This window comes from Chaetura pelagica, unplaced genomic scaffold, assembly GCF_000747805.2.
Source record: "Chaetura pelagica isolate M959 unplaced genomic scaffold, ChaPel_1.0 scaffold72, whole genome shotgun sequence".
NCBI classification, from domain to species: Eukaryota; Metazoa; Chordata; class Aves; order Apodiformes; family Apodidae; genus Chaetura; species Chaetura pelagica.
Window position 1 is genome coordinate 552,462 of NW_009952560.1, and position 23,408 is coordinate 575,869.

General features: G+C 46.7%; 1 protein-coding gene across 1 annotated transcript in view; it reads left to right on the top strand.

Annotated features, from left to right (window-relative positions):
• MSI2 (musashi RNA-binding protein 2) overlaps positions 1-23,408 on the top strand; it is a 152,893-nt gene that overhangs the window by 109,220 nt on the left and 20,265 nt on the right. Inside the window, exons 5-7 of the mRNA XM_010009100.1 lie at positions 98-212; positions 6,486-6,560; positions 21,749-21,808. Coding sequence (XP_010007402.1) covers positions 98-212; positions 6,486-6,560; positions 21,749-21,808 — 250 coding nt within the window. The remainder of the gene's footprint in view (positions 1-97; positions 213-6,485; positions 6,561-21,748; positions 21,809-23,408) is intronic.

Here is a 23,408-nt window from a genome sequence, read left to right on the forward strand (position 1 = left end):
AAAAGCCCCCCCCCCCCCCCCGAAGTAGATCAGTTCTGCATTTGACATTTACATGGCATTCATTTGCATCTCATTTGTACATGTTTCTGCTCAATAGGTAGAATGTAAGAAAGCACAACCTAAAGAAGTGATGTTTCCACCAGGGACGAGAGGAAGGGCACGTGGATTGCCGTACACCATGGACGCTTTTATGCTGGGGATGGGAATGTTGGGTAAGTGCTGGAGCCACCACTCCTCTCCCAGAGCAAATCCCTGCACCTGTGTGGGTGTGAGCCCAAAACTTCAGCAGGGGTAGAAGGGGAAAATAACCATGTCTGTGGTAAATTATTAACTCCCCTCCCCCCTTTTCTTGGAATATAAAAATTTGCATTTAAATGGATGTTTTAAATAGCCTGTTTTACTTGCAAAAATAGAATGATGAAAGATGCAGTGTGTTCATTCTGGCTAAAAATGATCTCTCCCCTTTTTTAGAGGAATTGAGTCACACATTATTCCCCTTCTTTTAAAGGTATCTTTGACAGTTCAGCATAGATAATTGAAAATCTTGCTGGTTCTTAAATGGCATGTAATATGGAGAAAGCAGGGGAATGCGTAGCAGAACAGGTCGCTACTATAATTACAAGTTCCAAGGAGATGGAACAGTATTTTAGTTTGGAGTATTGTGTCCAGAAAATACTAATTAAATGGGATAAATGGTATTTAATTGCAAAATTCTATTTGTGCACAAGGTCTATTTGGTAATAATTGGTTCTCATTTGTTTCTGCCTAGATAGTTTTTCTTTCTATATAATGTGACAACCTCTTGACACACTCTCCTCAGATTTACTGAGCCAAAACGCTGCTAATCCATTGTCAATGTATTTTTGTAAACTCCCCTGTATTTTCAACTTTCTGCTCCCTTTGTATCACTGGCCTTTCCCTCAGTTGTCACCTGTTGTGTCCCTAAAGCATACATGAACAAGAGAGCATCTGGAGGTGTTCCCAGACATAAATGATTCTGTCCCTCGTACCTGGCCTCTCTGGGATACTTTGAATTTTCTGTCCTGGGTTTAGATGATGCCAGAAGCTGAGCACACCAACCAGCCTTGAAAGCTGTTGCTCAGTTGTCCTGAGCTGGGCTGAGCATGTTTGGGGGCTGTCTGAGATGCTGGAGGACCCCAGGGCTCCTGGAGCAGCGTCAGCTCAGGAGACTGGGCTCCTGAGGCTGTTACACTGAGATGTCTGACTTCAACCCTGCTTGATTTGATAGGGAAAACTTTCCTGCCATGTTTGCTTTATCTTGGAATTAATAGTACTTCTGTTCATGTGGCTGGAGCAATCCATTCTGGGATATGTAATTCAGTTGTTTCAGCTGATCATCTATTTTTCTGTCCCCACATGCCACCACCACCCTGCCCATAGTGTTTGGAAATCACATTTTATGGTTAAAATATTTATCTTCTTCTATCAGTCTGTGATTTCGTTACCTGCATGTTCCCAGTGTGCTTGAGCATCTGTACTTGAGGTCTGTGGTTTCTCTCACTTTTCTGCTTGTGGTGCCAGAGATTTGGGGTGACAGAGGTGGTGCATGCCACATGGCTACTGGGGGAGAGAGCCCAGGTCACCCCAGGGTGGGTAAAAAGCCCAAGGGCAGCATCCTCCTTCTGCTCATCACAGGCAAATTTGCTTCACCCCTTCTCCTTGCAGCCAGGCAAGAAGTGAACAGAGCTCAGGTCCACCCCAGTGACCTGAAGGTAAAATTCAGCCCTCAGGTGCAGTGTGAGTCATTCCCACCAGAGCTTCCTCTCTGGAAAGAGATAATTTCAAGCCATAAGAAGTAAGGAGAGATGTCCTCAGCAAGCAGATCTGTATCTGCACAGGGCAAACCATGCAGGTGCTTGCTGGCAAATCCTCGTCCTGCTGCTGTGGGTGGGTCAGGTCACCCTGACCGGGTCTGCTCTGGCCACGCTCTCAACGTGCTCTTATTAGATTTGAAATCAGGGTGACTTGTTCAGAATTAATGATTGATTCATGTTGAAGGCCAGATGCTTCACTATCTGCTCTAGCTGGTTTTTTCATCTTCCAAGTTCCTGCTTGCCACAGTGGCACCGTGTTAAATAATTAAGCGCTAAAAAAGGAAATTGCAGCACAGGAAAGCAGGGCTCTCTGGATGGCCATTAGAAATCCCCATTTTCAAAGGCCACTTATAAGAATTGGCTTCGAGGAGTCTGGTGAGCAGCAGCTCAGCAGGGAGCCCCAGTCTCTCCTTCCCAAGCCTCAGCAGCTGCTCAGCTGGGGCCCTGTCCCCGCAGGGAGAGGGGTGTAATTAACCCATCAAACGATGAGGCACATAAAGCAACGTCCTGCTGGAGGCAGCGTCTGCAGCAGCGAGTGTTTTGCTGTGCTCCCAGGAGACCAGTGCCAGCCCTACCCTGTCCCTCCTTGCCGAGGCCTGGCTGGACCCAAACACAGCGAGCGGGGTTTGTTCTGGGAGGATTTTTATACCTGTTTCCAGAAGCCCTTGTTCAAGGTCACCTTCTCCAGATGCCGTTCACGGGCAGAGGAGGGAATCGGAGGAACAAACGCATGAGACAACCCAAAGGAAAGAGCGGGGAGTGACTCCCTCCAAAGCTATTAAGGAAGTTGGTCTTTTTCATTAATCACAGCCTCCCCAAGGAGCCTGCGGCAGCCGGGGTCTAAAGGTGCGTAGGCAGCCGCTTCTGTGATGATTTGGTTGATTGGAACAAAATTAAAGTGTTCTTCTGAAAGGATTTTTTGACTCTGAGAGTGTGGGCAGACTGAGCCTGTTGCCAGGACTGCTTCTGGGTTCTCTGGGGCTCAGACTGCTGGTGAGCCATGAACCATCTCAGGGGAGATCAGGAGCATTAGTTAGCCACTCGGCATAAAGAGCGGGCAGGAGTGGTGTCAGTGCCTGTGATCTCTCTCCCTGGCAGTCCACCCATCAGGAACTGCTGCTTCCCAGCACCATGTCCCCTGGGCCAGAGCAGTTCAGTGGCCGAGAAGTTGGCATGTGCCCAGAAGCCTCACCTGGTCCTGGTGAGGACACAAGGAGCCCAGTCACCCAAGGGCGTGTGGGTATCACTGTGTTGCCCCATGGCTTTTTGCCTTCCATCCAGGTTTGTACCTGAAAACTTGAAAAAAATAGAGAAAAGAAAGCAACCAAGGAGCAGCATGAACAGGAGGTAGTCTCTGTCTGCCTTCCCATCTGAAGCAGCTCTCTGCATCTGGGATTCTGTTGCAGTGATCTGGAGGTAACAGCCATGCTTCTGGATCCGAGCTGGGCCCACAGCACTCACCTGTCTGGCAACAGACACCTTCTGTTGGCTGGTGTTTACTATTAAAGTTGCTCTCTTCTTAACTTGCAAACCCCTCCAGAGACAGGGAGCACTTGGCCCCTGAAGTTCACAGCCACAGCCTGCTGAGATGGTGTCTGCAAGGAGCACTAGGAGGTCTCCAAGAGGCAGCTGCATTGCTGGGCAGAGCAGGCTCCACAGTGCTGCACACAGCCGGGCTGGGGAGGCTGAGCTCCTGCAGGGAGGAAGCTCATGCCCTTCAAAGAAAGTAACTCCATTTTTTTCTGTCAGACTGTTTCATGGAGTAGCAGCTGCCCCTGAAGCAGGATTCAGGAAGGGAGCCCTTCATTAGCACAGGCTGGCACAACTCCCCAGCAGCACCCACTGGGCATGGCTTTAGCTTAGCTCTGTCATTCCCTTAAAGTGAGAGATAGGTCAGCTTTTTTTGGACCAAGGGAGAAACTTCAACAGCAGATGTGCTCCTTCTCTGTAGCTGCTCCCCAGTATGTGACCACCTTGTGTGTCTGTAGGAGATGATTTGTGGTTTGCGTCCCCTCATGCCTCAGATGATTATGTCAAAGTCACAGCAAGTTTCTTTTGAGAAAGACCTTGGGCATTTTTGTTGCAGCTTGGGGCTATGCTTTGGCAGAAGGACAGTGCCTTTCTTTGCAAAGGAGATGATGTTCCATGCTCTGAGCAGCATTTACAGAGGGTATTTTTCTTGCATTAGAATTTTGAATGCTGAGGTTCCCAGGCCCTAATGTGCCCAGTGGTTCCCACATATTAACCATGAGCTTTGTCCATCTCAGATCACAAAATTTAAAAATGGAAAGACATTTCCAAAGCCTGGTTCAGTCAGGTCCAGCCTGGTTGTTGCTTTGAGTTCTGCTTCCATGAACAGGATGGTCTTGCTTTGGAGGAAATAATTCAGGCAAAACTTGGATTTCTGGTTTAGCAACATGGGATAATTGGAGAGATTGATCATTTCCCAGGACTACTGAGGCAAATAAACTGTTGGGTGCCCAGTGCAGGATGAGAATGGCATGTAATGGAAGTGGTGGGCAGGTCAGCATGGCCATAATTTGGCTTGATGAAGCATCCACATGGGCATGGTGTTAATGTGCTATTGATATTCAGCCCAGCAATTTCCCCTGCATGGATTGGGCTTGGACTCGTTAGAGCAGAGCTGGGCACTGCAGCAGCAAATTAAGAGGAAAATTGAAGCAATGTTGTATTATAAATTTATGATTTCATCTGCCTGACCTAGAGAGCGTTGAGCACTGGTGATGCAGGCAAGAGCCCCTGGATTCTCCACTGGGGCCATCAGGCACAGCTGGGTTTGGCTACAGGAAGCCAGGCTGCCACACACTGCCCTGGCTTTAATGCCCAATCCACCAGGCAGGAGCATCCCCAGCCCCACAGGGCAGTGGGACCCTGCCCGGGGCTATCAGCTCCAAAAACTCCACAGGCAGCTGCCACCCCCCACCTGCTGAGGACATGGGGACCACACCTGCAGCCCTGCTCCCCAGTGAAACTCAGGCACTGCCCAGACATCACTCCCCTGCAGCTCCAACAGTCATGAGCTGACAGATCTGCTTTGGAGTCATTTGCAATCAGAATAAAACTTAATTTTTCCACTTGGTCAGGAGGGAGGCTGCAGTCAGACACTGCAGAGTGATTCTTCATGGTGGTGTTAACAGCCTTATTTACTTAGCAAACAATCCATTTTATCAGCATTGTTTGGGGTTTTTTTCTTAAAAAAAAAAAAAAAAAAAAAAGGAGGAAAGGTTTGTAAAGCTTAACTCTGAAATATCTGATTTAATGACAGAGGTGATTAATTTCTAAGGGAATCCAGCTGTTGAGCTGTGAAATAAACAGGCAAGGGCTAAGCAGTGTGTACATATTGCTGGAAGCCACAGTGTGCTGTCCAGGGATCACGGGGCTGCTTAATCCCACAATCAAAATTCACCCAAGCACTTTTATCTTCCATTTTTAGATTATGTTCAATAGTATGTTCTGTGTATATAGAAACCTGATCAGAAATGGAGGAACATGCTAATGCAAGAAAGTAGCTCTATGATGTATATTAAGAATAAGTAAAAGCAGAGGTAGGGGAACCCCAGAAGGAGCATTTGGCTGCTAAACCCATTATTGGGTTTAGCTGACTTCAGAGTCAGAACAAAACTGTTGTGAAGGTTTCTTTATCTGGAGAGGTCTTCCCTGGTGACTGGAGGACACTGACAGGCAGTGGGTATATTACACAGCATTTATTGCACTGGAATTGCACGATTTTTGAGAAAGCCAAGCAAGGAAATGCTGAGGATTGGAGGTGAAGTTACAATTTCGAAATTCTCCTTGGTGTACAGGACAGTGTGTGGCCATGGCCCCTCATAGCCCTGGTGGGAGTCAGTGCTGACCAGCCTGTGGGTCCTCCCGCTCCCACTGCGCCCTCAGCACCTTTCAGTCTGTGTCAGAGCAGGCAGAATTCCCACTTTGTGCATTGACTTGAGCATCTTTATTACCAAAACACTCTCGAGTGGTCTTTTTCTCATAATAAAACTTCAAAAGCTGCCCGAGGTCGGGCGCGTTCTGCGCGTACCTCAGAAATTGCCTTAGGACGCTGTTCTCATACCTGGCTTTTACTTTCCTGAAAAATTAAAAGCTCTTTGACTCTGGCTCATTGCTCTTACTGCCTCTAACTCTTTGATGTGTTAACTGTTGTCCTTCACACTCCCAGGATAAAGAATTACTACTACCTTAATCTCCAACTGTCAATAGCTCTGAAGCAAAGTACATTCATTGTAAGCTCTCCAAATGTCAGAGCAAACCTGTGGTATGTGTTTAGCCTTAGCATTTGGCATTTACTCTTCCAGCTAACAAGTATGCACAGTCCTTGGGCTTCAGATACCAAAGTGCATGTTAATTACCTGAGTGACAGGGCTCCTGCACAGAGCCAGGCAGGCAAGTGAGCAGGGACACCGACCAGCTTGAGATGTTTCAGTTCAAGATAGTAATGAAACCATTCCACGGTTTACATGAGCGGAATAAATCTTGGGTTATAATACCTTCTCCAGTAAACTCGAGTCTTACCCATCTTCCATGTCATTATGTCTTGTGTTTAAAAGCAAAAAGCCTTAATTAATCTTCAAACTTCTTTTTTTCTCTCTATTTTCTTATGTGTCTGTCATCAAGGTTACCCGAATTTTGTTGCAACGTATGGCCGAGGATATCCAGGATTTGCCCCAAGTTACAGCTATCAGTTCCCAGGTACGTACATTCCATTTGGAGATTTACTTCCCCCCCCCTTTCCTTCTTTTTTTTTTTTTTTTCCTGTTATTTTAAATCTGTAGCTGCAAGCTGAGACAGGCAAGTCTGCAGGGAGCATCACACACACCAACAATTTTTTTTCACTATTTTAAAATAGATATTTTTCTATGCATATTTCCAATACATCTTTCCTAATGTGCAAATTGGTACTGGTTATTTGAAAACAAACTTTTTAAATCAAAACATAGAGCAACAGAGTTCATTTAAGAGCTATTACCCTCCCCTTTCATTTCTATTCTGGAGATACACAGACACGCACACAGGGGCTCACACACACCTTCCCATCCATCCTGTGGTAAGTGTGTGTTCGTTACCAGTGCAGTCTTGGAATGAGAAATCCAAACATTCCTGTGCTCTTTATCCATGTTGCTGATGTCCTTCACAGAATTAGTTCCTAGCTGTGTGTTGATGGTTTGGTCTGGCTTCGGTTTGGTTTGGTTTCCCCCTCTCCTTGGCTGCTGACTGCTGTGGCGGTGGGTGTGGGAAGGGCAGCAGCTCTGCAGGGAGGAAAACCAAACACCCTCCTGGGAAGGTCCTTAGGGATGGGTGTGAGTGTGGAGGGATGCTGGGTCGTTGGGATGGAGCTGTGCATTGGCAGCAGGCATGTCACTGGCATCCGTAGGATGAACGATGTCCTTGGGATGGTCGTTTCCGTGCAGCTGGTTTTTGCTGGACTGATTCCACCAAGGGGAACAGGGCTCTTGGGGGGGGTTCAATTTATTTCACAAATGCTCGGGCTCTACTCAAAGTCCATCTGCCTCTTTCCTGCCTGTGCTCCTGAACTGAGCCAGGTCTGGAACAAGCCAGGTGTCAGGGTGCAGCAGCAGGTGCCCAGCCTGCTGGTGGTGACAAGGTGGCTGCCACAACGGGTGACACTGGCCCTGGTGGGCAAAGCCAGGCTGGCAGGGCTGCAGCCATTGTAGGGAGGAGGCTGCAGGAGGTGTTTGCATGTTGTCTCACTTTGCTCCTGGGTCCTGATGATTCCTTGTGCCAGCTGATTCATTTGAAGACAGCTAAATGAGAGACACCTTTGATAAGTTAAATGATGAAAATCGGCAGAGCTTAGATGACTTTAATTACAAACACGTCTAAACTGAACGTGTCTGCCAGCTGACAGCAGAGGTACCTTTTTGACTCTAGCCCTCATTATATATCTTTTTATTATGGGCCTGTTTTTTCAAAACCAGTTCTGGGCTAGTTATTTTCAGTCTCTTGTGGAGATTGAACATGTAGAACAGCCAAGAAGCTTGTCACCAGTAAAAGCAGATGCACTGGCCCGTGGGCACCAGTTGTGCCCTCAGGAGCAGGACAGTGAAGGGGAGCAGCTCAGTCCTCCATCGCCGTGCTTGGATCTCCCTGCCCTGAAGCTCTGCCCGTGCTGTTTGCTCCACTCCCACGCTGATCATTTATTCCTTAGCAATCAGAGCTGTTAATAGAGTTGTCGGGGAGGGTTTCTCTTGGGAATCTGGTCTCTAGAGACATGACCAGTCACAGTGTCCTGTGGTGTTTAATGCTGTGGGACAGATAACATAACAGTGGTCCCAACACATAGTCCTGCTTCTCCTCAAAGGAGCCCCCACCCTTCCTTTTGCGTGTTTTGGGGTTGTAGAAGTGCCAGGGGACATGTGATACAGCTGTGGCTGGGAGTGGGAGGTCGGAGCATGTGCAAACCCAATGGAGAGAAATCTGAAATCCACTTTTTAAAATAAGTTGTTGTGTCCAAATGCTCAGTGTTGTGATTCAAAAAGAAAAACACTCGGTGGTTTCTCCAGGAGCATCCCGGGCAGGGGTGTCACACCCACACCTGTGCGTATGTGTGTGCAGGTATTTAAACATAGTGCACATATGTACACAGCAGAGTGCTCCTGGTGGTGCTTGTCCTGCAATGCAGACATGATGGAGCCTGTTCCCCTGTGCTGGGTGGGCTGGGGCTGGGCTGGCCCCATGGGGACATGGCAGGGCTGTGCTTCAGCAGTGTCCATCCCAGCCACGTTATTCCGGTTCCCCCCACCCCGTGTTGTTCTGGTTCCCTCCCCTTGTGACACTGCCTGTTTACTTTTTTAATTTAAAACACAAATGAAACCCCCATAGGAACTGAGCTGTACTATTGGTATTTACTGTTGTCCAAGTGAAACAAGGCTACAAGTGCCAGCATCCCCCAGTTGGTGTTTCCATTCCTGTGCCGGGGCATCAGCTGCCCGAGCTGCGGCCAGGCCTCCTGGACAGTCCCTCTCCCATGTCCCCCTGTCCCTGCCAGCACAGGGACAGCCCTTTGCTCCACGGGTGAGACACATGCAATCACTTTGGCAACTGCTCTATCTTCTCCCATCATGTTACTTTTCCCTTTAGGCCTTTATAACTCAATATTTAGACTTTTTTTTGTTGTTGTTGCAATCACTCCCTTTCTGTGTCTTTTTTTTTTTTTGGTCTTTTTTTTTTTTTTCTTTTAATTTCTGGGACTTATCTTTTCAGTTTAATCTATTAATTTCTGTTCTTATTTCACTTTGCAGACTATTTGCCGATTTCACAAGACATAATTTTTATCAACTAGTTCTTAAAGATGCATAACAAATTAATCGGGGTTTACTACAGTGCTAATGAGAGAGAGAGAGAGAGACAGAAAAAGCCTGGGTGGTCCATGTTTAATATCAATGTCCACTGAAAAATTGCTGCTCTTACTGGCTGGTTTGATTGACTGGACTTTTTATTTTATTTTTATTTTTTTAAAGGCTCCATATCCTCACTGCTTTAAGTTTGCTTTTTATTTTTTAATATAATTTTTTTGTTTGTTTGTTCTTTTGTTGTGTTTGGTTTGGTTTTGGTTTTTTTTTTCCTCTGCTTTGTTATGAGTTTTTAATGCCCACTTGGAATGTAACTCACAAGGACTGGGGATAGGGGCATTATGAAGGCATGACTTCTCACAAACTTTTTTAGAAATGATTTTATCAAGGGCATAAAAATGATGATTGGGTCTCACAAGCAGCCCCAGAGAGAGAGAGAGAGTTGGCCCTTTTGAACATGGAGATGCTCAGCAGTAGCACAAATTGTAATTAGGGTGGACTGAGATTAGTGTCTCTGTCGGGAGATTGTTAGCAATGCAGGGTTTAATTATTCAAAGTGAGAGCCCTGTGCTGGTGGCTGCAGCCATCGTAGCCCCATCCCTGTGTCTCCCACTCCCTTTGGGTCAGAGGCTCTTCCTGGAGCTGCCCTCATCCTGCAAGAGCCACCACATAAAGGGCTGGGGCAGGTCCTGCCCTCCCCAGCACTGCCCCCCCAGCACTGCCCACCCCACTTTCCTCCCCCTATAGTCGCTTCTGTTTCCAGGCTTGCAAATCATGGGCAAATTACTGACATTTTGGGTCCAGGGCCAAGCTTTCCTGCTCCCTCAAGCTGCATCTCCACCCAAATCACAGAACAGCTGCAAACCTACATGATGGTGCCTCCATCCATTGGCTTTCATTTCAACCAGGGCTTTTGGGTAGCAGACACACATGATATTTAAATTCTGTTCTTCTTACAAGTGTCTCTACCCATTTTATAAGTTTGTGAGAAGTAAATCGCATGCTTACAGTAGAACTGTAATGCATTTTAATGTTTGTTAATCCACTTGTTTAAAATGTCAGTGTCAAAGGCTCTACAATACACAGCCCTGCTGTTCATTGCATTAAAGATGCTTGATGTAATAATTGGTTAGTTTTCTTTTGACTTTTCTGCAGGCAATAGCTTTTTTTAATCTGTATGGCTTCTTATTATTTTGTTTGGGTTTTTTTGCTATGAATTGCTTTGCTTTTGTGAACTTGTCTTAGTGTGCATGATTTGCAAACATTTCAGCTATTGTGAATTTTCTCATTTTTTGTAAATAGTCCATCTATGCTTTTCTTTTTTTTTTTTTTTCTTTTTTTATGACTTTTTTTCCTGTAAGTAACTGAGGTAGAAAATAATAATAAATTGTTTACAACAGATGTGCTGTGTTGCTGCTCTCTTAGCTTGCAGTTTTAATACTTTGGTTTGGACGCACCAAATAACCAGTACCAATGGCAATTTGAATAAAAGAATAAAACAACCATCACTCAAAGTGTGTGGCCCAGTGTTTGAAGAAGCTGCAGATGACCGGTATGAGGGGTGTTTACAGCCAAAATTAACCCCCCCAAAAAAATAAGACAACAGTGAATTTGTAGTTGAATGTCCCCCACTGTGCTCGGTGGAGTCTATACCAGAGACCCAGGTGGGTTTCAGCATCAAACCTGCCAGTGTCATAGAAGCTCTTGTTACAAACTCACCAGCACTAACGTGCAGGAATTTCTTGCTGTTGTTTGGGAATTGAAAGGACAATGAGGTAACTCTTGAGGCTGTGAGGGAGGTCCCTGGCTGGGGTGGCAGCCAGTGGTGTCGGTGCTAAGGGACAGGCACTGCTGGCCCTGCCTGCACACCCAGGGATGTTGCCATCACTGTGGTGACCTCAGTTACACTTTCTCCATCATTACCTGGGTGGTTGGGGATTGTCAAAGTTACTTAGAATCCTTCAGCTCAGGAACTTAATTTTATTGTGTTTTTTTTTTAAATTGAGGATTTGTTTCCTTGTGTGTTTGTTAAAGCTTATGAAAACCCTTGTATATGGGGAGAGGTGGGAAAAACTAATATTTTCACAAACTTTTCAGAGCTCAGGGAAATACACTTGCTTGTTAGTCATGGTACTCTGCAGTCTGCAAAGCCCAGCCTTGGGTCATGCTCCTGCAGGGCCAGTATTGTGAAAATGCAATGCAAGATCAAAGTCTGAACTGATGTTTTTCATTTCAAAGCAACTTTTTGTTAATCTCTAGAGCTTAACTTAATTTCTTCCCTGATACCAGTCACAAACTGCTCAGTTGTTGGCCATCAGTGCTGGGCAGGAGGGTATTCTCATGTAGAAGCTATTTGTGATGCTTGCCTAGTAGGTCTAATAGTTATTTTATGTGTCAAGAAAAGGAATTTGTACCAAAGACAAGGGTGATGATTATAATAATGACATGCTTAAGGCTTTTTTCTCCTGGTGTCTGAGAGAAGGAAGAGAGGTAAGGAGGTCCTTGTGTCTGTCATTTAGGACACCCAGAAGTCTTCAGAAGCTGCAAGCTCTGTCTCTTGTGCAGGTCTCAATAACCTCCTGAGGGGAATACAGTGGGAATGGGAGGAAAAGGGTGTGTTTGTGGCTGCAACACCCTGCCCAGCTGCCCAGTTCATCTGCAGCAAGGTGTGGTGGTCCAAAGCAATGGCCATATGTGGGGGGCAGCTTTATCCCTGTGCTCTGGCAAGGTCTGGGAGCTGGTAGGAGCAGGCACCAAAGCCCTGGTACCAGCCAAGGTCTGGTTCCCAACACCATGAGCACAGGGCATCAGTGACCCTGAGCCACACACCCATGCACACCAGCAGCCAACTGCTCTGGTGATGTAAAGAGGTTTGACAAGGGGTGCTGCCCACACGTGGCTGCTTTACCAGCAGGGAGTCATGAAGTTAGTGCTAATAAGAGTCAACTCTGTAAAACTCTTTTAAGGCACTGTTACACCAGTCTGAAACTTGTGTAACATTTAATAATGAGAGCAAAGTTTGTCTGGTCATGATACTTTAATGGTCAAATCTAATGTTAAGAAGGAGAAATTGCTGACAGCTGCAAAACAGGAAGAGGAAGTAGGAAATATATCTTAAATTGTCTATTCATTTATTTAAGCCTTGTAACATAAGAGATGTGGAACAAAGCTGGGAATGTTTCTCACTCCTTTGTCTAACCCTTTCTTAACTGCTTGAAGTCTGCACTAATCATCCCTGTGCTGCATGCTTTTTTTCACCTGGAACACATTGCTGCATCTGCATGGCATCAAATCGTTTACAAAGTGCATTTGAAATTTGCTACAACCACCTTAATTACCACTCTTCAAACCTCTCCGTTGCAGCCTCCGTCAGTGACAACAAAGACTATAGGTTGGACCTGTTTCAAAATTAAGATTTTGGGTTTCTTCTGCTGGCTGAAGGCAGGACCATTCACATTGCAGGTGCATCCCTGGAGTGAGGAGCAGCTGGAACTGCAGGCAGCAAACTGAGAAATTAATATAGGAAAGCCCATATATTTCCAGCCAGGAGATGCTCCTGCAAGCTCTGCTTAGATGGCAGGAGCTTTTGTTTTGACGCAGGAAAAAATGGTGTCTAGAGCTGTTGCCTGAGTCAGAGCAGAGCTTGAGCACCTTTGCCACTTAGGCACATTTATTCTGAGAATCCTTCAATAGGTTTTTCTCTACTGATGCCATGAGTAACTGCTTGAGCAATAAGAATGTCTTGAACATTGAACTCGAATGCTGATCGTCCTGTTCTCAGCTGCTCACTGATCCGTGCGCAGAGTTTGAGGCAGGCGTTAAACTGCTGGGTCATTGCCCTGGAAATGAGCGGTCGTAAAGGGACAGCGAGGAGAGAGAAGAGAAAGAAAAACCCAAACCTGCCAGTCTGTCAGGAGCTCTTTACATTTCGAGGTGATGCTGCAGCAGCAGAGCTCCTGGGCACTGGGCTCTGCGGCAAAGGGGCCACAGCTGCAGCAGTGGGGAAGTGTAATGAGCGTAATTATTCACAGGAGTAAAGAGGCGTAACGCAAACACACACGTGTGGAAGAAAACGTGGATAACCCTACAGAGAGAAGGATGTGGGCTGATAATGCCAGTTCTGCTGTAAGGAATTCTACGTGTCCGAGTTAGCTGGAGCACAACAGCCAGCTCATTTGTGCCTCGTGCCTCTGTAGCTACAATTTTTAACTGTAAAGCTGTTGAAAATGGAGAGCTGGGGGTTGCAAAGAACTTGAACAGATAAGTCTCCTTAAAGCACAAAAACATCAAAATGTGACTGGTTTTCAATCATGTTTAGTAGTAGGATTTCAAGCTGATAATGAAGTAGTGTCCAAGTTCTACTTTGCCTAGAAGTGGTAACATGTAGTCTCTGAAGTGATGCCCTAAAGGTTTCTGGGCTCAGCATCACAATCCTCTGACCTTTTTTATAACATGGGTTATGAACCTGGTGGTGGTTCCTCCAGCCAGACAGGGAAGGTCATTGCCAGCTGTTGTGCTTGGGGAGCTGCAGTGTCCCTTTGAGGAGGAGCATTCACTTCCAACACGTAGGTTGTGGAGGATTTCCTGCCTTCTGATTACCTTGTCCTCTGATTAATTGTCTTCTCTTTTACATAGTTGCCTCTTGTCTGCATTGAATTTTTCCAGCTTCAACCTCCAGACACGAGCTCTTTTTATGCCTTTGTTCATCATCAAGGATCTGTCTTTTAATAATACTTATCCAGATAGTTTAGATCATTCATAAAAATTTAAGCAAGCAGTTTAACCAAATAGCTCATTTTCTATACCATCGAAGCAACTGAAATGAGGCTTGAAGCAAATCAGTGCCACTTTGCTGATCTTTAAATATATGCCTTAATGTGGTTCCATCTAACCTGCCCTTGTTCATTCAGCAGCAGGTGACTGAAACTCAGAGCTTCTGGGCTGCCTGACATCTTGGGCACGGGGAACTCACAGGTATTCCTCCCCCTGCTGTGATCCTTTCATTTGTACATACTTTGTGTTTTAAGACTCAATAGTAGGTGTTTGGTTTTGGGCTTTAAAATGAGAAACGCTTTCATCAGGGTGATCAACTTAGGATTAAACAGAATTTCCTTGCTTTTAGGAAAGGATTTGTTTGAGATTCTCTTCCATCCACATCAGCTGCATTCACTTGAAGCTCATCATTCTCTGTGTTTCCCCAGTTACTAAATGAGGGAGAATCCAAATGACATATTGAGCTCAAGTGTTGGATGGTGGGAGGTATAATTTTCATAGGACACACTTGAGAAGTGTAGTCGATGCCTCGAAGCTGCTATAGAATAGGAGCAGTTTTTAAGTAGAATAAATAAACTAAATCAGCTACCAGCTTTTGGGTTGGGTTTTCTGAATGAGTAGAATAGACTTAGAATAAACTATTTGCCTTTGAGAACTTTCCCAGTTTTCTGTGTGGTGAAATAGCTGCAAAAGGGTTATTACACTTGAAACGACACAGAAGGATAATTTGGAGACAAACAAGGCTTTGTCTCACTGATGCATAAAGTAATTACTGGGCAAAAGTGCATCGTTCTCATTTGAAAAACCGTGGCCTGAGAGTGGTAAACAGCTGAAAAATGGGTCATTTGCTGTACATAAAGTGGAAGTGCCAAATCCGAAATCAACTATATTTGGCTTTTATTGTTTTGTTGAAATTCCAAAGCAGAAATATTTGTTCATCATAACACCCATCTGCAAGCAGGCAGCGGGTGGGACACGCGTTGCGGTGCCTGACGTTGAGAGTTCTCCTCCAGTCTCACCACGCACCCTCCATGTTAAGCAGCAGCTGATGGTGCCTTGAAGAAGGCTGTGGGCTGCCTAATGAGCTTTCCGTTATGCATGATGTGCTTTATCTGAAGTTCACTAATTTTCTGACCTGGTGAAATAGATTTTAATAAGCTTGATGTAACACGGCGTATAAAGACAAAGGGAAACACTTAATGGGGCTGTCACAATAAAGGACTTTGAGTGAGCTCGGAGATGCTAAAAGTGTTAATGGAATTGATCAAAAGCTTAGGAAAGAAATTCTTCATTTCCATGGAGGTCTGGCTGCCCTGCACCTGGCTTTTCCCTTCTCTTTGCTGTTGTGAGAATGGTGCTATCCCTCTTCTTTAAAGAAAAAACAGGGTCACTGATGGCAACCATGAGACATTTTGAGCAAGACTTGTAGCTGCCTCTGTGTTCATCATGTCCTGCGAACTTTGGGAGAGTGTTGGTAGAATCTTCAGTGAAATCCCAGAGTTAATTGCCACTAAACCTTGATTATGTGTTGTGAATGCTTTGGTAGAATCACAGTGTTTCACCAGTTTCTAGCTAAAATTTTATTTATCTGGGTATATATTTCTTTTTAAATATTGAGCATCTAGTTGTTGATCGAGAGTCTGCAATAGCAGCAGGTTTTTTTCTTTCTCATTTTTGTTTTCATGTAGGAAGGGAGGGGGAGTCTGAAACAGAAGGGTCTGAAAGATGAAGGATTTAAACATAAAGCAATTGTTTTGGGATGGAGCTTTCTCTTGTGTGTGCTCACATTAAGGACTACATTTTTGTCCAGTAAATTGGACCCACGCCTGCCTGCCTTCAAAAAAGAAAGAAAGCTACCAGGCTCTTCTGCTTCATGGTTTTGAGTCTCTGATATTTTTGAAATGAAGCCTAAAGATCCTACAAAGAGGATAACACTGTCTAATGGAAAGAATAATGCAAGTGAGAACCCATTTGGAATGACAGCTGTGAGCCTCGTGAAGCTTTTCTGTGCTGATCAAAGCTGCTGGTAACACTGTTTGAAAAGAGGGTATCAATTTCCCCTTCTCCTTTTCCTACTCAACCTGCAGATGATTTTTATGTTCCAGTCTTGGCACTTCTTTTCCTGGGAGATCAAGTGAACCTCCTGAATGGCTGGTGTTAGATCAGAGTGCTGGGGAGCACCATCGGTGTTAAGAGACAAAGTGTTTGGGGGGGGATGCAGCCTCAGAGCAGGGCCCTCCAAAACATCCCTCAGAGACATGGTGACTTCAGGAGGCTGAGCTGCAGTGCTCAGCTCTTCTGCCAGCGTCTGCAAGTACTCCCAACGATCCATGAACAGAGAGGAAGGGTTTTGCTTGCAAGGTTTAGTTTTACAGTGACTTTTATTATATTCTCCATGCGTGTCCCCATAATTTTGGTTATTTTCTGAAGCCTATTGCTGGAGTCAGATGGTGATTTGAGAAGCTCAGCTTCCGATTTTATTCTTGTTTTAAATCCCTGTGCTTATTGCTACAGTCTGAACAAACGACCTTGTGTGCCCCAAGTGCTTTAGCCATTAGAAGCAGAGAGAACTCTTGGCGTAGTGTTTTCTGATGTGAGAACTAACTTCATGTTCTTTGTGACTTCTCAGTTTGGTTCCTGTTGTCCGGCTGTTTGTAGAGGACAAGGTCTTGTGTCCTTTGGGGATGCAAGATTTTTTAGGTCTGCAGGGGCTGAAGCGAACAGAGCAGGGCTGAAGCAGTCAGGGATTTCTCAAGGAGAAAGCCAGGGCTGCAAGCAAGTCCTGGCAGCTCACATGGAGCAAGGGGGTGTAAAATAGGTCTCCTGGTTTTCACTCACTCCTGATTGCCTTGTAGCCAGTTTCAGGCGGGGGTAAAGGAAAAATGGGTGACTTGAGAAGGGAACAACCTTGCCAGTGGGAGATGGAGCATGACAGAGACTTGTGGAGGGACGTGCCCTTCACCAGGAGCCCCTGATCCCCTTGAGTAAGGACCGGCCTGACTCAGGCAGCACAGCTCTCATCAGATTTGTTCTCAAAGCCCCTGGAAGATCCACTAAACCCCAGGCTCTTGGTGTTCTCTGCTCAGTGATGTGCTGCCTGCCCAAATCCAGCCCTGCTGTCCCTTGTGTGTGCCCTTTGATGCCCCCTTCTTCATTGTTCCTGGAGAAGGCAGTAGCTTGCAGCCAGCCACTGGCTTAAGTCTGTGACCTTAGGGCAAAGCATTTAAAACCAGTTGTGTCCATCTTCCCTCACATGAGGCTGCTTCAGTATTTAAAGTGGAACTAGTGATGCAGGAAGCAGAAAAATTTATCTGTGAAAAATTGAACTCCAAATACTGGCTTTGGCTCGTTCAGAGCAATACAACTGCATGAAATTGATGTGAATCCTCAGGGCTTTCCTGGACAGTGTGCGAACCCATTGCAAAACATTTATTGTAAAATACCTTCTAATTGCAATGCCTAAAGTGGGTACTTTTGTCCTTTTGAGCAGCTCTGGTATCTTGTTTTCTCTGGGTAATTATAAGCAGCAGATGCACAAAGAAGCACAGGGATAATTTCGGCAGGAACTGGAGCACCTTAAACAAACACGATGGATGAATTGATCTCTCTCTTCACCCCTTTTGATTTTCCAGTTGACTTCAGAGAGCAGAGGGCTTGGAGGAAGCAGGGATGGAGCTGGCTGTGCTCCCTGCCTGGCTGGTGGTGGGATGCAGAGCATGCTGTGGTCAATGCTCCCATTGACTTAAAGGTGCTCTAGTCCAGGCAGCCATTCCTAGCACCCAGTTTTCTCCAAGCTACCCGTTAAATAACTGGGATTGTGCAAGCCTCTTGGTGACTGGCTACAGGGTGCCAAGAGCCTGCTGATCCCCCAGCCTGCCTGCAGTCCTGCATCCCCAAAGTCACTGCTCTGTCTCCTGGAGAATCCTACCCTTCTCAGGCATTGCTGAGGGAAAACAGTGGCACTGGCACCTCACGTGTTGGGTTCTGCTGGCTAACGCCCCTCTTTGCCCCCTTCTCCAGCCCTTAGAGGAGCCCCCAGTGCCCTGTGTTGGGGTCCCCATCAGTCAGCAGGATGGATTGCATCCACCTTGACTGCTGCCTGGGGAACATCACTCACCAAGGTGCTTCTGGAGCTTGGCAGCTGCATTTCACCCTGTTTTAAACCCTGCTGACAGGGAAGGGGAATGTGTGCGGGCACATAGCCTCGCCAAGGGCAGGTGTGGTCTGGGGGACCAGCAAGAGGCTCTGTGAACAAGCAGGATCCTTCTGGTGTCTGGAAACCAGCAAAAGGGCCTGCTAGTGCTTTCCTCTTCACTAAAGAGCTGCAGATACCTCAGCTCTCAAACTGCAATAAAATAGTGTGACAACACAGGCTGAAGGGTGATAGAGGCAGAAGTTTTTTGCAGTACACAAAATAGGTCCAGTGTTAATTGCACTGTCACTATAGTGCTGTGATGTGAGGTCTTCACTGGTGTAGAAGATTATGAACAATGGCAGGGAACAGTACAATGTGACCAAAGTGCTTAAATAAGGGGGAATTACAGAGATTAGTGGTGAAATCTGAGACCAGAACCTGTGAGAGCCTGGCTGCACCCTTTGCAGCCTGCAAATGTCTATCTCGAGTTACTTTGCTCCTTTGTGCCTCATTTTATCCCATCTGTGACATGGGGACAACATCAGCTGCTGCATGCTGTGGAGGAAACCACCACAGAGGTGCAGAAGTGGGGTTGTGAGGGGCTGCACAGCCCTAATGTACTGGGCAGCAGGATGGTGGGGAGATCTGCTGTGGGTCGAAGGAGTTGATGGATGCAGTGCCTGGCAAAAGTCCTTGTGGGGGGTGGTGATTGCTTTCGGTACGTGGGATTGATTTAAGGATCCTCCAGTAATGGAGCCAGTCTGTATTGGTAATCAGGTTTTTGCCAACCTTGATAACCAATACTTGTTCCCCTCTCCTGCTTCCACAGCGCTGAGGGCCCGGCAGCCGCGCTGCCTGGGCCGCCTGGCTGCAGAGTTCCCGGGCAGAGCCTGAGCAGCCCATCACACTTGAGTCGTTTGGAGTGCCATGGCATGCAGATGCTTTTATCTCAGAATTGGGATAAGAGCTTTCTTTAGGGGTGGAGGGATTAATTTTTCACACATCTGTCCACTGGAATGCAATAACAGATCCTTTGTTCAGGCTCTTTCTGTGGAGCGCCTTCTCCACCCTTATTATTTCATCCTTCTTTTGCATGGCAAAACTTTTTGTCCTGCATTTCAAATAGATACTGAGTGTCCCTGGCAGTTGAACAAGAGAAACAAACTTTCCAACCCTGTTTTTTATGCTGCTTTCAGGGGATGCCTGGTGATTTGAAGGGTATTTGATTGGTTTTGGCAGAGGCATTTTATTCTGTGGAAAATCCATGGCTCCTCTGATCCCTTATGGATGGTTTAGAGAGTCCCTGAGTCTCTAAATGAGAGATTTGCTGGTGGCCAGCTGGCCCTGGCCATGCCATGGGAATGCTGAGGATGCTGCTTTTGGGATGTGCTGTGATGGGCAGGGAGCAGAGGAGGAGAGGCTGTGGATGGTGCCAGCTCTGCTCCCTCTTAACCCACAGCCAGAGGGCTCAGGGCTTGGCCTGGGCATGGCTCTGCATGAAAACAAAGCCCCAGAGCCTCAGCCCTTGTCCTGCCGATGCTTTCCCTGCGCCGCCTGGGCCGCCTGGCTGCAGAGTTCCCGGGCAGAGCCTGAGCAGCCCATCACACTTGAGTCGTTTGGAGTGCCATGGCATGCAGATGCTTTTATCTCAGAATTGGGATAAGAGCTTTCTTTAGGGGTGGAGGGATTAATTTTTCACACATCTGTCCACTGGAATGCAATAACAGATCCTTTGTTCAGGCTCTTTCTGTGGAGCGCCTTCTCCACCCTTATTATTTCATCCTTCTTTTGCATGGCAAAACTTTTTGTCCTGCATTTCAAATAGATACTGAGTGTCCCTGGCAGTTGAACAAGAGAAACAAACTTTCCAACCCTGTTTTTTATGCTGCTTTCAGGGGATGCCTGGTGATTTGAAGGGTATTTGATTGGTTTTGGCAGAGGCATTTTATTCTGTGGAAAATCCATGGCTCCTCTGATCCCTTATGGATGGTTTAGAGAGTCCCTGAGTCTCTAAATGAGAGATTTGCTGGTGGCCAGCTGGCCCTGGCCATGCCATGGGAATGCTGAGGATGCTGCTTTTGGGATGTGCTGTGATGGGCAGGGAGCAGAGGAGGAGAGGCTGTGGATGGTGCCAGCTCTGCTCCCTCTTAACCCACAGCCAGAGGGCTCAGGGCTTGGCCTGGGCATGGCTCTGCATGAAAACAAAGCCCCAGAGCCTCAGCCCTTGTCCTGCCGATGCTTTCCCTGCTGTTTGGAGGTTGGTTTGACTCCTAACACTGAGGTCTTCTCACTCCAGGATATCTCAGCTTTGGCCCTAAATGTATGTTGGGGGGCACAACCAGGGTCAATGGCTCCATCACCAGCAAGAGGGAATTTAGAGCTTGGGTATTTGGTTATAATAACCCCCAGTCTGAGTGTACTTCCTCCTGCATCCCACTCCACAGAGACTGTAGCAGCTCATCAGCATAATAAAAACAAACAGATTCACATCAGCACTAAGGAACAGGCTGTGCTGTGCAGATCGTGGGGAGCAGCAGCAGGCAGAGCCTGGGGTAGCCATACATACATTTACCAATACTTTTTTTTTTTTTCCCCCTAACAGCCCTATTACCATATTTAAATGCAAGTATGTCTTTTTTTTAATTGATGTCTTCAGTAGCTTCAAGCCACTCTTGCATAGTTGTTCTCTGCTCCTTTCCCTGCTAGATGATCTGTAGCTGAGATGATAGTGCTAGAGGTAGCGGGCTCGTAGTCTGCTGATGTCTCTGGGTCTCACTCTCTCCGTTTCTCTAGCTTGCTGTTCTCTTTTCTGTTGCCCCAGTTGTTCTTCTGTGGTTCTTCAGCATTGCAAAGCAGCTGTGATCAAAGTCCTGGAGCCAGCTCCAGGGGCAGGTGTCAGGAGCTTCCCAGAGACCAGGAATCTCCCAGGATTTTGTTGATATTGTAGCAAGGGGTTTGGGGTTCTTGCTGATCACCTGGACCTTGCCGTTGCCCTCTTAAAAGACAGATATTTAAAGTCAGAGCCTGTGGCAGATCTTTTGAATATTTATTAAGTAAAGAAACTAAATCTGCAATCTTGCTGGCAGCATTTCATTCATCTGTGAGGGCTCAGTCCCCCCGTAGCAGGGTGTATGTCTTAGAGCTCCTTGATCTGCGGCTGTTTTGCTTTCAAAAGCTTTTTTTCTTTCTTTCTTCCTTTTTTAAATTACATCCCAGTGAGGTGTTGGGTTTTTTTTTTCTGCTTGATCCCAGCAAATCTGTGATCTTGACATGGGGACCTCCTCATATTTTTCCATTACTGCTATGTCTGTAGATCAGCACGTTATTATCACTTGCAAATAAGGAAGGCAGAGAATTCCTCCCGGTGTTTTGCAAGGCGGCCTGACCCCTGAGCCGCCGGAGAGTCCGGAGAGGAGCGCTGAGCACCGCGGGCTCTGCCGCCGGCCCGTCCACCCCAGCACCTTCCTCTTCTGCCAGGGGGGTTTGGGCCACCTCTGTGCCAGCAGAGACCCCAGCAGTAGGCACCTTGGCAAGGGCTTGGCTCTAAAACTGGTGCCTGTTCATGGCACGGAGAGCCAGGACGGCAACCTCTGGCGACGCAGAGACTCGCGGTACCCGCTGGCTTCTTTCTTTACCCTTCTCCTTTTCTCCATGGCCAGGATTTCCGGCAGCGGCTTATGGACCAGTAGCAGCGGCCGTGGCGGCAGCAAGAGGATCAGGTAGGGGGGCCCGTGGAAGAGCAAACCCTCAGAGTGCAGGGTCAGGTAAAAGCTCTGTCGGTATTCTGTGTGGCTGCAGCTCTCCATCATTTCTCTGATTTTCCTCACACTTATCCTGGGGACCTGAAAACAAACAATTTTTTTTAAAATATATATAAAAAATAATCCCAAACCAAACCCAAACTACAAGCAGAGGCCACGGGGCCTGGAGCACCTTGCAGGAGATTGGTGTAAGAACTGCCAAAACCAGGGTAGATATTCTGATTTGTTTCCTTATTTATTCCTTTATTATGTTGGTTTCTGTTTTTTCTTTAGTTTAAATTATAAAGGACACCCCGAAAGAATTAACTTGTGTTTTTTGTAGACAAAAAAGCTTTCGTTTCTCATGGGAAGCTGGTGTTGGGCTGAGGTGGCAGCAGTGGCCCTGGGTGTTCCTGCCATGCCTGGAGCTGCTCTCACCTCCTCTGTCATGGCCAGCGTGAGGAGGAGCAAAAGCAAAGGAGCCTTTGTGGGGGACCCCCGTGGTGAGGGGTCTGTGTCCCCAGATGCCACCGCTCACATTATGGTCACCAAAGTGCCCTGCCCACTTCAAACCCTGCCCTGCTCTCCTGAGGAACGCCAAAGCTTTTCTTCCTGTCCTTCTCAAAACGTTTTTTTTTGTTGCTTTGTGTTTTTTTTTCCCCTTAAGGGAAATAAATAAACCGTTGCCAATTACCGTTAGTACCTTAGGTTTTAAATTCAGCTAAACATATGAATTAGTGCTTTGCTCAGGTAATTAAGCGTTCAGTGCAGCCAGCAGTGAGCCGTGGGCTTGGCAGCCGCCGCAGACCCCACACATCCTGCATGGCCCCTGGCCCAGCTCCCTGGAGGAGGTGCCAGCACGGGGGACACGGCGGAGGTGCCGTCACAGAGGATGTGGCAGAGGTGCCAGCTTCCCAGCTCACTCATGGCTCAGTCCTGAAGCGGGGGTTTCTCGGTGGCTTTTCTGGCAGTGCTGGTGGGTTAACCAGGCTCTTCCCGAAAAGACCCAACTAAACCTCTGTGTGAGAGGTTAGGAGGAGGGCGCAGGCCCGGGTGTGTCTTGAGGGCGAGCCTGATGCCATGGAGGCCAAAGAAAGACACCAGGAGAACTCCGTTCCATGCAAACTGGCACTGCTTGCAGGCTACAAAGGATTATCTGTACCAGTTTCATCTTGTGGCATGTAGAGAGCGCCTAAGGGGTGACTTGCCAGACTGGTTGTGGGGATTCCCCATCTCCCGCCTTCTCCTACTGCCCCTTCATGGAGGAGAAAAAAAATAATAATAATAGGAAAAAAACCAACACAAACGAAAGAAAACAAAGAGATTTATTTTGCATATGATTTTGGGTAAACAGACTTCATTGTTTCTGCCTTTTCCTCATGTTTTGCCCTTCAGGTTTTGTTTTACGTGCAAACAGACCTGGTGAGTTGCCCCTTAGCAAGGCACAGAGGGTTTGGCTGGATTAACGTTGCTTCCCTGATTATTATGATTTGATTTTATTTTTTAATCGGAGTGCTTTTGGTGCCCATTACAACTGAACTGAGCATTGATCAATTCTGTGCCTGAAAATCATTTGTCT